Source organism: Papio anubis, chromosome 16 (assembly GCF_008728515.1).
Source record: "Papio anubis isolate 15944 chromosome 16, Panubis1.0, whole genome shotgun sequence".
Taxonomy (NCBI): Eukaryota; Metazoa; Chordata; class Mammalia; order Primates; family Cercopithecidae; genus Papio; species Papio anubis.
Genome location: NC_044991.1, coordinates 55,777,067 through 55,793,093, shown reverse-complemented (window position 1 = coordinate 55,793,093; position 16,027 = coordinate 55,777,067). Strand labels below are relative to the sequence as shown.

General features: G+C 48.1%; 1 protein-coding gene across 1 annotated transcript in view; it reads left to right on the top strand.

The window, feature by feature from the left end:
- EBF4 (EBF family member 4) overlaps window positions 1-16,027 on the top strand; it is a 62,628-nt gene that overhangs the window by 8,750 nt on the left and 37,851 nt on the right. The window contains exons 2-6 of the mRNA XM_031656619.1: window positions 3,230-3,386; window positions 3,617-3,680; window positions 3,852-3,907; window positions 5,582-5,655; window positions 7,209-7,277. Coding sequence (XP_031512479.1) covers window positions 3,230-3,386; window positions 3,617-3,680; window positions 3,852-3,907; window positions 5,582-5,655; window positions 7,209-7,277 — 420 coding nt within the window. The remainder of the gene's footprint in view (window positions 1-3,229; window positions 3,387-3,616; window positions 3,681-3,851; window positions 3,908-5,581; window positions 5,656-7,208; window positions 7,278-16,027) is intronic.

Below are 16,027 nucleotides of genomic sequence, written 5' to 3'. Positions count from 1 at the left end.
GAATAATAGTAAGTAGTGGTGACTGTGGCAGCCATTGTCACAGGAGCATGCTCATGGTGGGCACCTGGACAAGCTGACCTAAGTGGCCCTCAAGGCAGTTCCCCATCCTCTTTGCTCCCCTGCATCCCTGCAACAGTCTCTCACTTGTCCTCCACACGGCACCCTCCTTTCCCCCATAGCATCTTTAAGCCTTGCCTGGCTTCAGAACTTTCTAGTGGCCTTTAGTCATGTTTCCCAAGCCATGACCCTCAACAAAAGTGCTCCGTAACCAAGCAAGCAGGTTGTGTTATTTGGCAAGGCGTAGTGGTTGGCACCTGTAATCCCAGCACTTTGGGAGGCCAAGGTGGGAGAAAGCTGGAGCCCAGAAGTTCGAGTCCAGCCTGGGCAACATATGGAGACCTCATCTCTACAAAAAGTAAACAAAATTATCCAGGCATGGTGGTGCGTGCCTGTAGTGTGGCAAGGTCCAGGAGGCTGAGGTGGGAGGAGGATTGCCTGAGCAGAGGTTGGGGAGCTACAGTAAGCTGAGATCCACACTGCACTCCAGCCTGGACAGCAGAGGCAAACCCTGTCTTAAAAAAAAAAAAAAAAAAAGGCCAGGCGGTGGCTCATGCCTGTAATCCCCTTTTGGGAGGCCGAGGCTGAGAGTGGATGCAGAGTCAGGAGATTGAGACCATCCCTGGCTAACAGTCAAAACCCAGCCTTCTACCTAAAAATGCAAAAAATTAGCGGGCTGAGGGGCAGCCGAGCCTGTAGTCCCCAGCTACTCGGGAGGCCAAGACTCACTGAAATGAGCCAGGGTCTCACACCACTGCACTCCAGCCTGGACAACAGAGCAAAACCCTGTCTAAAAAAAAAAAAAAAAAAAAAAAAAGTTACTCCAAGCTGGGCATGGTAGCTCACGCCTGTAACCCCAGCTCTTTGGGAGGCTGAGGCAGGAGGATCGCTTAAGTCTAGGAGTTCAAGGTTGCAGTGAGCTATGATTACGCCACTCCACTTCAGCCTGGATGACAGAGCAAAACCCTGTCTCAAAAAAAATTATTCCATATTGGGCGTAGTGGCTCATGCCTGTAATCACAGCACTTTGGGAGGCCAAGGCAGGAGGATCATTTGAGCCCAGGAGTTCAATACCAGTCTGAACAACATGGCGAAACCCTGTCTCTACAAAAAAATTACAAATTTAGCCGGGTCTGGAGTCACCTGTAGTCCCACCTCCTTGGAGGACTGAGGCAGGAGGATCATTTGAGCCAGTAGGTCGAAGCTGCAGTGAGCCGTGATTGCACCCTGCACTCCAGCCTGCATGACAGAGTGAGATCCTGCCTTGAAGAAAAAAAGGCGGGGCAGATCTTAAATCCAAGTCTCTCTGTCTTCAAATTTGTATCTTTAAAAAAAAAGGACTCCAAAACTTAGCAACTTAAGACAACAAATATTTATTATCACACAATTTCTGAGGTCAGAAATAAGGGAGCAGACTAGCCTGGTGGTTCTGGATCAGGGCCTCTCATGAGGCTGCAGCAAGATAGCTGGGGCCACAGTCGTCTGAAGGATTGACTGAGGCAGGTGGATCTGCTTCCAGGGTTGCTCATGCTGGCAAGTCAGGACTGGCTGTCGGCAGGAGGCCTCAGTTCTTCTCCCTGTGGACCTCTCCATAGGGCTACTTGAGTGTCCTCAAGACATGGCAGTTGGCTTCCCCCTGAATCACTAATCCAAAAGAGAGAACAAGGCAGAAGCTGCAGTGCTTTCATGATCTGACCTTGGAAGTTATATGCTATTACTCCTGCCATAGTCTCCTGGCCCCACAGGCCAATCCCAACACAATACAAGAGGGGGCTAACTAAGGGCATGAATCCCAGGCAGTGGGGATCACTGGGAACCATCTTGTAGACTGGCTCCCACTCATGCAGAGCACCAGCCCTAGCCAATTCAAGCAGGGTCCATTCCTGGAGGGTGTCCCAGGCCCCCCCAAATACACCCATGTCTGTGGCCACAGCACCCTTTTCTCAAGGGAGGCTCTGGAGCCATGAGAGATCTAAGGAACACCCTTTGGAAGGCCGTGGCTCAGAGAAGAGAATCTAACCCCTTCCCTCGGAGTCTGTGTCCCTTCATGATCTGGCACAAACTTCCAGTACAAACTTTCCTGCTTTCACTTCACATTTCGACACCTGCGGTACAGCAGCAGCCTCTACACATCCAGCCATTCCTCATGCTGTTTATTCTGTCCTTTTCCTCGTTCACCTATTGAGCTCCTGTTTATTCCTCAAGGACTTAAGGAAAAGTCACCATTCCATGAAGCCTTCCCTTCATCTCCCATAAAAAGAATTAATATTTTCTTCCTTTGCTTCTCGAGTTTTTGCATGGTGACATCTTTCGGGGGGCACCTGCCCCTTTGTCTGATGTTGTACCTCTCTGTCTCTCTCCCCTCTTCCAGGCATTTGCCTCCAGCCCCAGTTGTTGCCGTGTGTCCAGTGCTTGGTGTATCATTGGGATGCAGGGGATATTTGGGGCAGAGGGAATCTCTTCCTCCTGCTCTCACCCTGGCCTTGCTTCTGGGCATGGTTTCTGATGAGCCAGGAGAAATCCCTCAGCAAGGCCAGATGAGAAATTCCTCCTGCCCAAGGGAGCCTGTGGTTGTCTCTCCCAAAGCCTGGAGGCAGGTCCCTTTACATCTTGGGGGTGCTCCCCACATTCAGCCAGGGCCCAGGCCAGGCAGACTAGTGGTCCTGAACCGGTTTGACGTCCGCAAGGGTCTGATGGACATCATCATTCCCCAGGCAACACCACAGGCTCATGACAGCCTCAGCCTGGGCTGGGGTTTAGTAGGATATCTGTTCTAGGGCCCCCTGGGTCTCCTTGAAGCCCTAAAGGGCAGTCACAAGAGCTTCTGGTCAGAAAGACGGATTGGTTCATACTTTTGATTTTGGAGACTGGCCTTGCAAAATGTGCGGCCTAGGGAAAAGCCTGGGAGGGAGTCTGACAGGGTCTCCTCCTTTGCAGTCACCACTGTGCCTCTTGTTTTCCAGGGGGCAGGCTGGGGTGCCCTCAGTGCTGAGAGACCTCTATCTGGAAGCGAGATGGCCCTGGTCAGGCTGGAAAGGGCCTGTCTAGTTGGATTAAACTCTTGGCATCTTGGAGCCATGTCCTGGCCAGCATGCCTGTCTGGCCCGAGGCACTGGAGTCTTTCTCACTGGGGCGCCCTTCCAGTGGTTTCCCAGCTCTTTTCCTCCCACAGTGGCGTGGGTCTGGCACGAGCACATTTTGAGAAGCAGCCTCCCTCCAACCTCAGGAAATCCAACTTCTTCCACTTCGTGCTGGCCATGTACGACCGGCAGGGACAGCCCGTGGAGGTGGAGCGCACAGCCTTCATCGACTTTGTGGAAAAGGACCGAGTGAGAGGCTCGTGGGCTTGGCTGGGACTGGCCCCGGGAGGGAACCCCCAACCACAGACACATGCACATAGGCGTGCACACACACACACACACACTGGGCAGATGAATGGATGGATGCTGGCTGAGTGGCTGGAAGGGTGGGAAAGAAGTTGGGGTTAGGAGAAGGGGGTGGGTGAGGGAGGCTGGAGGATCCCTGAGCACCCGAGCATCCTCCCATCTTGTCCCTGCAGGAGCCCGGGGCGGAAAAGACTAACAATGGGATCCACTACCGCCTCCGACTGGTGTATAACAATGGTGAGTGGAGACCCCTGCCCTGCCTGGCCCTGCCCCTGAAGTCTGGGCACTGCAGCATCATGCAACACCTAATGCCCCACGTGCCAGGCCTGGGGAGGGTGTGATGTGGTCTGATCATTGAGGCTGCCCATGATCCCCTGGCAGCAAGCCCTCTCCATCTTCCCATCCTAGGACTTCGGACGGAGCAAGACCTCTATGTGCGTCTCATCGACTCCATGTCCAAGCAGGTGAGTCAGTGCAGGGGGTGCTGAGGCCCATCCCACTCTCTTTCCGGACCCTGCCCCACTCTGGTCGAGCCTCCTTGTTCCTGCCTCATCTCCCTATGCCCTCCGTCCCCATCAGCCTAGCTCCCCCAGTTCCCACCCCAGCCTGTGCCAGAGGGTGTGTGGCTCTTGCCCTCTGTTCTAGAAAAGACAATATTTGTGCAAAAACCCTGACTTGGGTCATGTTTCCTAGCAGCCCAGCTTTAGATGGGAACTCAGGTGCAGGTAGTTTATTTGGGGAGATGGGAGGGGCTGCCGGGAGCAGGGGAGGGAGGCAGGCTGGACAGAAAACTGCACAGGGAGCTCTGGAGAAGGAGTGGTACCAGACATGTCCCCCCTCGAAGCAAATACCAGGATTTTGTACCCTGTATCAATTAGTCATTGGCTGGGAACCACTCCTAAGGGTAGCACGTAACCTACCAGACATTTTCAGACCAGGCAGTTCCTATCCACTGAGAGCAGTTCTCAGGAGGAAGCCCTCTGCCGCAGACATCAGCCACAGCCATGGGAAGGTGCACGTGTCCAGTAAAGGGGATGTGGGCACAGCCCCGAGAATTTCCACTGCAGACCCTCAGTACCTTGCTGATGTGACGGTCATGGGAAGGAGGCTCAGAGGCCAGCATAAGGAGCTGGAGGAAACTGAAACCTGAATAGGCCCTGATGGAGTCTGCCAACACAGGGCCCCAAATCTCAGGGCTTTTCAGAGAAGCTGTGCATGCTGGCAAGGAGGGGGCTGAGTCTCCAATGGGCCAGATTAGTGGGCTAGGAATGCAAGGTGGAGATTTGGGCTTCCTACACAGGCAGGGTCTTTTGGCAGCCTCCACCCAATTCCAGCGCAGAGGGAAGAATGGTTTTTCTAGAATACCCATGGCCACTGGGCTGGGGGAGGCAGGCCAGGCAGTGCCCAGTGGAACTGTCGAGGGGATGAGTGTGGAAGGGGTTCGAGGAAGTCGACAGGGAGAGGGATCCCACAAATGGGGGAAGGCACAGAGGGTTATAAACTGGGAAGGCAGATTTGCAGTTAGGAAGCTCACTTCTTGCTTCTGGGCAGAGGGAGGCTGGAAGACTGGTGAGGAGGTGATGCAGCAGTCCCAGGGGAAAACCAGGCCTGGGCTGGGGATGGTATGGGGGAAGAGGCGATAGGTATCTCGGGAGAAGAGGCAGCTGTGCAGCCCTCAGAGCTGACTGGGCTGGCAGGGATAGCTGAGAAGGACAACACTCATCAACAGAAGCAGAGGTCCACCAAGACATGGAGGATACACACAGGAGGATGCTGGGGGAAGGGAGGGGCCTGGTGCTGGGTGGGCACAGGAGTATGTCTACCCACCAGCCACCTGACCTTGGTCCTGGAGCCCTCGGGAATCCCCTGCCCCAAGCAGAGCCAGCTCTGGAAAGAGCCGCCTGCCAACAGACAGAATCTGCAGACTTCATATCATTCTTGCCAGCCGGTGGTGGTCCGGTTTGGGAGGAGGGATTATCCTCCGCGTGGGCAGCCCAGAGCAAGGCAGAGGGCATGCTCTTCCCTGGGGCAGGGTTTCCCTGGGCCTAGGCTTGGAAGATGCCAGGCCCATCTGTGCTGCCACCTGCACCTCAGAGGAGCCTCCTTCCCCTCCAGCCTGTGCACCTCCCTCTCCCCAGGCTATCATCTATGAGGGGCAGGACAAGAACCCCGAAATGTGCCGAGTGCTGCTCACCCATGAGATCATGTGCAGGTGAGAGGGCCATGTCACTCACACCTCGCCCCTCTGCCAAGGCGTTGCCGAGGACTCCACCCAGGCCCTGCCCCCTCGCCGCCCTTGCCCCTGGCTGCTCTCTGCTGCTGCTCCCTGGAGAAGCCTGGTGGCAGGTGATGAAGGGAGAGGGTGAGGCCCCTGGGCACAGCGCTGGCTGAGAAGAGGGTCCTTGAGGCCCCATTAGCCTGGCCTGTTTATGTGGCTTCTCCGAGTGTTTTTGTAAGAGAGGCCTCCTGCCGCCACTGGGAAGCTTAGCTAATAAAGCTCAGGGGAGGGCTGCTGGGGATGTGGGAACAGGGCCTGGGAAGGCCTCTGGGATTAGCTGAGAAGCTAATCTTTGAGGAAATTTTGAACCCTAGGGCAGCTCTCTGGTGGGGCAGGGTAGGAGTGAGGAGGTGCACAGCTCTTGGTTCCCTTTTCCCCATTATCCAAGAGCTTGGCATTTCTAGTAAGGTCTCCCCAGGAGATGCCAGTCATACAGGGTCCTCGGAGGCAGTTCCTGAGGCATAGAAAAGAGAACAGGGTTCTGAAATCTGTGGTTGGTAGCCAGGCGCCTGTAATCCCAGCTACTTGGAAGGCTGAGGCAGGAGGATCGCATGAGCCCAGGAGTTCAAGGCTGCAGTGAGCGATGATTGCACCACTGCATTCTAGCCTGGGCGACGGATCCAGACCCTGTCGCTAAAAAAATAAATAAAGTAAAATAAATTTAAAATAAATAAATCTGTGGTTGGAACTGTGGCTACCCTTGGAAAGGGGAGTGACAAGGAAGAGGTATGACTGGCATCTGGGCTGCTGGCCACACAGCACTTCTTGGTGTGGATGCTGCTTTCACGGGTAGATTCACTTTGTGGCCATTCATTGGCCAGGCACAGTGGCTCAAGCCTGTAATCCCAGCACTTTGGGAAGCCGAGGTGGGCGGATCACTTGAGGTCAGGAGTTCAAGACCAGCCTGGTCCACATGGTGAAACCCCATCTCTACCAAAATTACAAAAATTAGCCAGGCATGGTGGTGCACACCTATAATCCCAGCTATGTTAGGAGGCTGAGGCACGAGAATTGCCTGAACTCAGGAGGCAGAGGTTGCAGTGAGCCAAGGTCACGCCACTGTACTCCAGCCTGGGTGACAGAATGAGACTCTGTCTCAAAAAGAAAAAGAAAAAAAGATTCACTTTGTGGTCATTCATGAGCTCACTGTTTGAGCTCCTGTTTCTGCGTGGACCGTGTTTCCATAGAGAGAGACCCTGTAGGTGACCTGCCGCCTGCCCTTTCCTGAGTCCTCCAGGAATGAGGTGCCTTTGGGGCAGGGCTCTCTGGCCAGCCTCAACCCCAAGCTAGGCTCTCAGGGTCCCTGCGGAGGAGCCACAGCCTTTCTCCCCCAAGGCCCTGGGAGTGAGCCCCTCCAGCCCAGGGATTCCACACTCGAGACAGGACATCAGCACCCTCAGCTCAGGGCGCCCCTCACAACTCACACACTGTCATGGCCCCCTCCTTCTTTGGCTTCCGCCTTCCCTCCTTCCTTATCTTTTTTTCAGCCGGTGCTGTGACCGGAAGAGCTGTGGCAACCGGAATGAGACGCCCTCAGACCCCGTCATCATTGACAGGTACAGGCTCGAGGAGGGGGCCTGGAAGCTCAGAGGGGAGTGGGGGAGGGGCGGCTGTTTTCAATCACGGAGCACCAAGGCTCAAGGGAGGAGCGGAGCAGCCAGCTCCCGGGGCACCAGGTTGGGTGGCTCTGAGCAGAGAGAGAAACTGCCAGGCACCAGGGAGCCTCCAGCCGTGGCCCCTGAGTGAAACACCTGGTAGCCAACTTTCTGGAGCTGCTTTCCCCAACTCCCTAAGAGAAAGAGCCGGGGAGGGCAGGGAGGCTGAGAGGGGGGTGGGAAGGGAGGGGAGGAACCAGCACTCAGGGACGGGCTGCCTAGGTGGAGTGGCCAGCGTGGTCATGTCAGCAAAAACCGGGTTCAGGTTCCCAGTTCAACCCTGTGCTGTCTGACTTGACTTCTCTGAACATTCGTTTCCTTCTCTGGAAAAGTGGGGAAAGAGCTGGTGGGTTTTGGTCACAGAATTGTCGAGGTGCTGTATGTGAAAGTGCATTTGCACACCATGATTTCTATTTCTTTATTTTCTTTTTTGTGTATTTGTTTTGTTTTGTTGAGACAGGATCTCACTCTGTCACCCAGGCTAAAGTGCAGTGGTGTGGTCATGGCTCACTGCAGCCTCGATCTTCGAGGTTCCAGTGATCCTCCCACCTCAGCCTCCCAGGTAATTGGGACTACAAGCACACACCTCCACACCTGGCTAATTTTTTGTATTTTTTGTAGAGACCGGGTTTTGCCATATTGCCTAGGCTGGTCTTGAACTCCTGGGCTCAAGCAATCCGCCCACCTCGACCTTCCAAAGTGCTGGGATTACAAACATGAGCCACTGTGCCTGGCCTACTTCTTTTTGAAGAGGAAATGCATAAATAAGGTGCAAAATTCAAATGGTACGAAACAGTAATTAATGAAAAGTAAGTCTCCCTCCACCCCTATGTAGAGCATACTGTACATGTTATTTTTTATTTTTTGTAACAATGTATTTTAGATATTCCATATAGGAACATAAGCCGTATCTTATTCTCCTTTTAATAGAAAAAGCATTCATAGGTGCAAAAATTCAAGAAGTTTAAAAGGGTTTACAGCAAACTGTCTCCCACCTCTGTCTCCCAACCCATCCATTCTCCACCAAATAAGCTACCACTGTTACCATTTTCTGTTTTATCCTTCCTGAGACAGTTTGCACATATACAATAAAATAGTTATATGTTCTTTTTGTACCCTTTCCTTTTGTTTTTATAAAAATGGTGACAGTGGCTGGGTGCAGCGGCCCATGCCTGTAATCCCAACACTTTGGGAGGCTGAGGCAGGGAGATTGCTTGAGCTAGTGAGTTTGAGACCAGCCTGGCCAACAGGGTAAAATCCTGTCTCAACAAAAAATACACACACAAAAATTAGCTGGGCATGGTGGTGTACATCTGTGGTCCCAGCTACTCAGGAGGCTGAGGTGGGAGGATCACCTGAGCCCAGGAGGTCTAGACTGCAGTGAGCTGTGATTGTGCCACTGCACTCCAGTCTGGGCAACAGAGTGAGACCCTGTCTAAAAAATAATAATAATAAAATTAAATTAAAATTAAAATGGTGGCGAGAAGCACAACTTTCAGCACCTTTCTTTTTCCTTGAAAAATTTAGATCTGGGAGTTTACATCAGGACACAAGAAGTCTCCTTATTCTTTTTTTGCCACTGCAAAATATTTCATTGTATGGGTATGCCATAATTTATTTAAATAGTCGGCTATTGCTGGACATTTTGGTTGTTTTCATCGCTTTCAGGGATTTAAAAATGCTGCAGTGAATTACTTTGTTCATGTGTCATTTCACACGTGTAAATTTATATGAAGGCTATTACTAAGTAGAATTGCTGGGACAAAGAATATGTGCATTTGTAGTTTTGATAGTTACTGCCAATTCGACCTCTGTAAGGGTTATACCAACTGCATTGAAACCAGCAATTTTGAGAATGCCTATTCCTTACACTCTGGCCAATTAAGTGTTTTTGTTTATTTGTTCAATCAACAATTCTTGAGCATCTACTCTGTGCCAAGATCTTTTCTATATGCTGTGGATTAAGCAATGACCAAAATAGACAAAAAGCCTTGTGTTCACGGGCTTACAATCTGGTAGGGGAAATAGACATTAACAAACTAAATGAGTAAAATGCATAGCATGTTAGGTGGTGATAACAGCTAAGAAAAATAAAGCCATTGAGGAAGATCTGGGAGTGCCTAGGAAAGAAGGTTTGAAGCTTTAGGGTATTTAAGGTCTCACTGAAAAGATGACATTTGAGCCAAGACCTCAAGGAAGAAAGGGAGTGAGTGATGTATTTATGTATCTGGAGGAAGAATGTTCTCGGCAAGAGTGTGCCTGCTGTGTTTAAGGGACAACAAGGAGGCCCAGGTGGCTGGAGCAAGGAAGATAGTAGGAGGAAATGCTGTCAGAAATAATGAATAGGGCAGAGGAAGGCACGACCATGCAGGGTCTTATAGGCTGCATGTAGGCCACGCCTGTGGATCACTGTAAGGGCTTTGGCATGACATGGAAGCCATTGAGGGGTGTTGATAATGATAAGACCTGGCTTATATTATAGCAAGATCACTGTAGCTGCCATGTTGACAATGACCTGTATGAGGCAGGGAGATGAGTTAGGAAGCCAGTACAATAGCCCAGGTGAAGGATGATGGAAGCTGAGACTAGGGATGCAATAGGGGAGGTTGTAAGAAGCAGCTGCCTTCTGTGTACATTTCATTTCATAGGCAGGACTGACAGGATTTGTTATGGAAGGAGAGAGAGAGAGAGTCAAAGATTCAAAGATGTCTCCAAGGTTTCTGACCTGATCAACTTAGAAGGATGGAGTTTCCTGAGAAAGGTGTGATTTGGGGAAGAGCAGGTTTTGGAGGAGAAAGATCTGGAGTTTGGTTTGAGCATGTTATGTTTATGATGCTCACTAAACATCCAAGTGAGGAGCTGAAAAAGCCACTGAAAACATGAGGATGGGTCTCAAGACAAAGGTTCAGGCTGCAGATGTAAATTTGAATGAATGAAATCATCGAAGGGATGAGTGTTGATAGCAAACAGAAGAGGCCTAATAACTGAATCCTGGGATGTCTAGTATTTAGAGGTCATTGAGATGTGGAACCAGCAAAGGAGAATGAGAAGAAATGACCAGTGAGGTAAGAGGGAAGTCAGGGGAGTGTCATGTCCTGGAACCAAGATAAGAAAATGTTCCAAGAAGGAGGCATCTGCGTCCAGTGCTGCTCGTGGATATGATAACAAAGACTAGGGACTGACCATTAGATTTAGCAACGAGGAGGATATTGGTGACTGCCACAGGAGCCACTTCAGTGGAGTGGAGAGGCAGAAGCCTGATAGGATTGTGTCTAAGAGAGATCAGGAGGAGAGAGATTGGAGACAATGAGTAGAGGAACTCTTTTGAGTTTTGCTCTAAAGAGATCAAAGGAATCAGATGATGGCTGGAGCACAGTGTATGGCCAAGAAAAAATGTAGCTTGCTCGTATGCTGATGAGAAACAGCCAGGAGGGAAGGGAAAAATGAGGATGCAAGAAAGAGGGGAGAATTGCTGAAGCAATATCCTTCAGGTGGCAAAAGGGATGGGACCTAGTGCACAGATAGAGAGGCTGGTTTTAGCTGGGAGCATAGACAGTTCGTCCATGGAAAAGCAGGGAAGACAGAGAACATGGACACAGAAGTGAATAAATGGGTATATCCAAGTGGGAGCTTGGACGTTCTCTTCTGATTGCTTTGTTTTCTCTGTGAACTAAGAACCAAGGTCAACAGTTGAAGATAAGGATAGGGAGGGAGACACTAGAGGGCGTGATGTAGTTATCCAAGAGAGTGAGTGAACCAGGGGGATGAATGTCTTGTGATTGACAAGCAGCACTGAGGGTATCCCTGACGTTTATGATCATAAATTTGGTGATAACTTTCTTCAGCCATGTTGAGCTGCACAGGTGCAGGTGCAGAATAGGTGAGTGGTTGCATAAAACCAGAGTTAGGGGTTTGTCAGTTGAGTAGAAGGAAACATGAGAGGGCAAGAGAGTGAAATGTATGTGCAAGGGGATATTTATTTTTTAAAAATGAAAAGATTTAAGCTGGGTAAAGAGAGGAGTGTGATGAGAGTGTGGACGTCGATTCTGATGGGGCCAAAGAATTGTTGGAGTTGAGATATGAGACAGAGGTTGAGCTGGATATTAGCTGCATGGAGAATGGGTTGCCTGCAGATGGGATTCAGGGTTGAATTGGTAATGCATGGCCAGGGAAGGTGGAGATAAGATCCTTGGAGAAAAGATGCTCACGGAATGGAGAAGAGAGTGCATTGGAAGAATTATCTGTCTATACTGACATTGAAATAATCAAGAATTATGACAGGGACAAATGTTCAAGGGTGTATATAATGATCCAGAAGTAAAGCTTCATGGAGTGAAGGTAAGTGATCTCGGGGAGATAAACGGCAGCAACCAGCACTGGTTACCTTAACTGTTTTTTCTCATATTTCTGCATCGTGTAAGTGAACAGCGGTATCCCAGTGACTTCCGTTTCTCTTACTCTGAGTGAGGTTGAGCCCACCGGGTCTATTTAAAGGCTATTTGTGTTTCCTTTACTGTGAACTGCCTGTTCATATCCTGTGCTTATTTTTCTTTCCTTCCCTCCTTCCTTCCTTTTTTCTTTCCTTCCTTCCTTCCTTCCTTCTCTCTCTCTCTCTTTCTCTCTTTCAGTCTTTCTCTCTTTCTTTCTTTCTTCTTTTTTGACAAGGTCTTGCTCTGTTGCCCAGGCTGGAGTGCAGTGGCACAATCATAGCTCACTGCACTTCGACCTCCTGGGCTCAAGCCATCCACCCACCTTAGTCTCTGAAGTAGCTGGGACCACAGGCTCACGCCAACAAACCCAGCTAACTTGTGTATTTTTTTGTAGAGATGGGGTTTTGCCATGTTGCCCAGGCTGGTCTCGAACTCCTGGGCTCCAGCAATTCTTCTGCCTTGGCCTCCCAGAGTGCTGGGATTACAGGCATGAACCACAACACCCCACCATGTGCTTCTTTTTATATAAATTACTGACTTTTAAAAAAATTGATTTGTAGGAGTATGTATTAATGAAATTATCCCTTTGTGATGAGTTGTCCATTTTTTTAAGTCATTTAACTTTGCCTATGATGAAATTTGCCCAGTTTCTAAATCTTTTACATACTCTGGGTTTTCATTATATTTAGAAAGACCTTTATCACTCCAATATTATTTTTAAAATCTATCCTGTGGTTTCTTCCAGGATTTAGATGGTTTCGTTGTTTACATTTAAATGTTTGATTCATTTGAAAAATATTTTGTTATTATGTCCTATATGATACATGCAAAAGAAAAATAAAACAAAAATTTTAAGGTATAATAACCAATGTACACCTGTGAACCTACCAACAAACTTAAAATTAGAACATGAGAAATAACACTGAAGCCAGCTCCTCCCAGTCTCATACCACTGCCTAACCCTCTCCTACAGGTAAACCAAGTTTTGTGTTTATCATGACCTTGCTTGTTAAAAGAAAAATTCATCACAGATTGCATCATCCTAAAAAAAAGTGTGTAGGTGTAGTTTAGTTGTGCTTGTGTTTAACTTCATAAAAAAATGATATCATGTTGCGGCAACCTTCTGCAATGCTCTTTTTAAATTGAGCATATTTCTAAGATTTATCTGTCTTGTATTTAGGTTTTGCTATTATAAGCAAAGCTGCTATGAGCATTCTTGTTTGTGTCTCTTAATTTGAATAAATACAGGAGTTTGTTTAGGATATAAACTAGGACAGGAATTGTCAGGTCATGGGATACGCACATGATCATCTTAACAAGTTAGTGTCGACTGTTTTCCAAAGTGGTTTGACTAAGTAACACTTCCACCCACAATATTGAGTTTCTATTGCTCCATATCCTCACCAACACTTAATAATGTCACACTTCTTATCGTTTGCCAACCTAGTGGGTGTACAGGGAATTTTGTGATGGCCTTAATTTGCATTTCCCAGATTACTATTGAAGTTGAACATCTTTTAATTTGTTTACTTGCTTATTTAATTTATTTATTTATTTATTTATTTATTTATTTATTTATTTATTTATTTATTTTTGAGACACAGTTGCACTCCGTCGCCCAGGCTGGAGTGCAGTGGTGCAATCTCGGCTCACTGCAACCTCTGCGTCCCTGGTTCAAGTGATTCTTGTACCTCAGCCTTCTGAGTAGCTGGGATTACAGGCGCGCCATCACACCCTGTTAATTTTTGTATTTTTAGCAGAGATGGGATTTTGCCATGTTGGCCAGGCTGGTCTCGAACTCCTGACCTCAAGTGGTCTGCCTGCCTTGGCCTCCCAAAGTGCTGGGATTACAGGTGTGAGACATGACATCCGGCTTTTTGTTGTTGTTGCTGTTGCTGTTTTGAGACAGGGTCTCATTCTGTTGTCCAGACTGGAGAGCAATGATGTGATTATAGTTCACTGCAGCCTCTACTCCTGGGCTCAAGCAATCCTCCCACCTCAGCCTCCTGAGTAGCTGGGACTAGAGATGTGTGCCGCTATGCCTGGCTGATTTTTTTTTTTTTTTTTTTTTTTCTGTAGAGACAAGATCTTACTGTGTTGCCCAGCTGGTCTCAATCTCCTCGGCTCAAGCGTACTCCTGCCTTGGCCTCTCAAAGTGCTGGGATTACAGGCTTGAGCCATTGTGCCTGGCCTGCCTTAGTGATTCTTTATAGATCCTAGATACTGATCCTTTCTCAGAGTAGTGCATTGCAAGTTGTTTTTTAATTTTTTTTTTTTTTTTTTTTTTGACAGAATCTCAGTCTGTTGCCCAGGCTGGAGTACAGCAGCACAATTATAGCTCACTGCATCCTCTAACTCCTCCAACTCCTGGGCTCAAGCAACTCCCGCGTCTCAGCTTCCCAAGGAGCTAGGATTACAGGTGCATGCCACTGCACCTGTCTAATTTTTAAAAACATTTGGTAAAGACAGTGTCTCACTATGTTGCCCAGGCTGGTCTTGAACTCCTGGGCTCAAGCAATCCTCCTGCCTCAGCCTTCCAAAGTGCTGGGATTACAGGTATGAGCCACCGTGCCTAGCCACAAATATCTTTTTTTTTTTTTTTTTTTTTGAGACACAGTCTCACTCTGGCTGGAGAAGTGCAGTGGCATGATCTCGGCCCACTGCAACCTCCACATCCCAGGTTTAAGCAATTCTCCTGCCTCAGCCTCCTGATTAGCTGGGATTACACGTGCGCACCGTAACACCTGGCCGATTTTGTATTTTTTGTAGAGATGGGGTTTCACCACGTAGGCCAGGCTGGTCTCAACTCCTGACCTCAGGTGATCCACCCACCTCAGCCTCCCAAAGTGCTGGGATTACAGGCGTGAACCACTGAGCCCAGCCTTACTCTGTGTTTTACTTTAAAAATCTTGCCAGGCACAATAGCTCATGCCTGTAGTCCCAGCTACTCAGAGGTTGAGGTAGGATGATTGCTTGAGCCTGGAAGATCGAAGGTGCAGTGAGCCGTAATCCCATCACTGCACTCCAGCTGGGGAACAGAGTAAGACACTGTCTAAAAAAAAATTCTTTTTCTCAGCTGAAGTCATGAAGATATTCTTCTATATTTTCTTCCAAAGCTTTCACAGTTTTCCCTTTCACATTTAAGTTTGTCATCCCTGTGGAACTAATTAGGGGTATGGTGTGAATTAAGGAATCAATGTAATTATTTTTTACTTAGGAACTACCGATTATTCCAATACCATTTATTTATTTATTTATTTATTTTTTATTTTCTATTTTTTATTTTTTTGAGATGGAGTCCTGCTCTGTTGCCCAGGCTGGAGTGCAGTGGCGCGATCTTGGCTCACTGCAAGCTCCTGCCTCAGCCTCCTGAGTAGCTGGGATTACAGGCGCTTGCCACCACGCCCGGCTAACTTTTTGTATTTTTAGTAGAGACAGGATTTCACTGTGTTAGCCAGGATGGTCTCGATCTCCTGACCTTGTGATCCGCCCACCTTGGCCTCCCAAAGTGCTGGGATTACAGGCTAATACCATTTATTAAATAGCTCATCCTTTCCCACTGAGTTGTAGTACCAGCTATGTCCTATATCAAGTTTTCTACTATTTGTGGGTCTGTTCCTAGGCTCTCCATTTTATTCCTTAGATCTATTTGATAGCTCCTATGTGATCATCACTTTTTAAAACCACTATATCTTTATAATACCAATGCAAGGACAAGTGTATAGGGCAAGTCTCCCACCTTCCCTGAACATTCTTCAGTTGAATATTGGATATTTTGATCTTTTGTGTTTCCATGTACACACCACACTCCTCTTAGAGTTTTAAGTAATATTACAATGAACCTGTACGTCAGTTTGAAGAAGTATTTGTCTTTATGCTACTGAGTCTTCTGATCCATGAATATGGTTTATCTCACCATTTTTGTAGATCTTCTTTAATGCTTTTCAAAGTAGTTTTATAATTTTTTAATAAAGGCCACAAATACTTATTGTTTTCATTAATTCATTTATTCAATAAATATTTATTGAGCATCTACTGTGTACCAGGCACTAGGTAAATAGTACACTTACCAGGTTCTAGGCTTTAGGAATACAAGAGTAAACAAAGCAGACAAAAAAACCTGTTCTCCTGGAGAGAGAATGTATAGGGATGGGCAATAAATAATTTTTATAAGTCTTTAGAAGGTAATAAATGAAAAAATAGAGAAAAATAAAACAAATT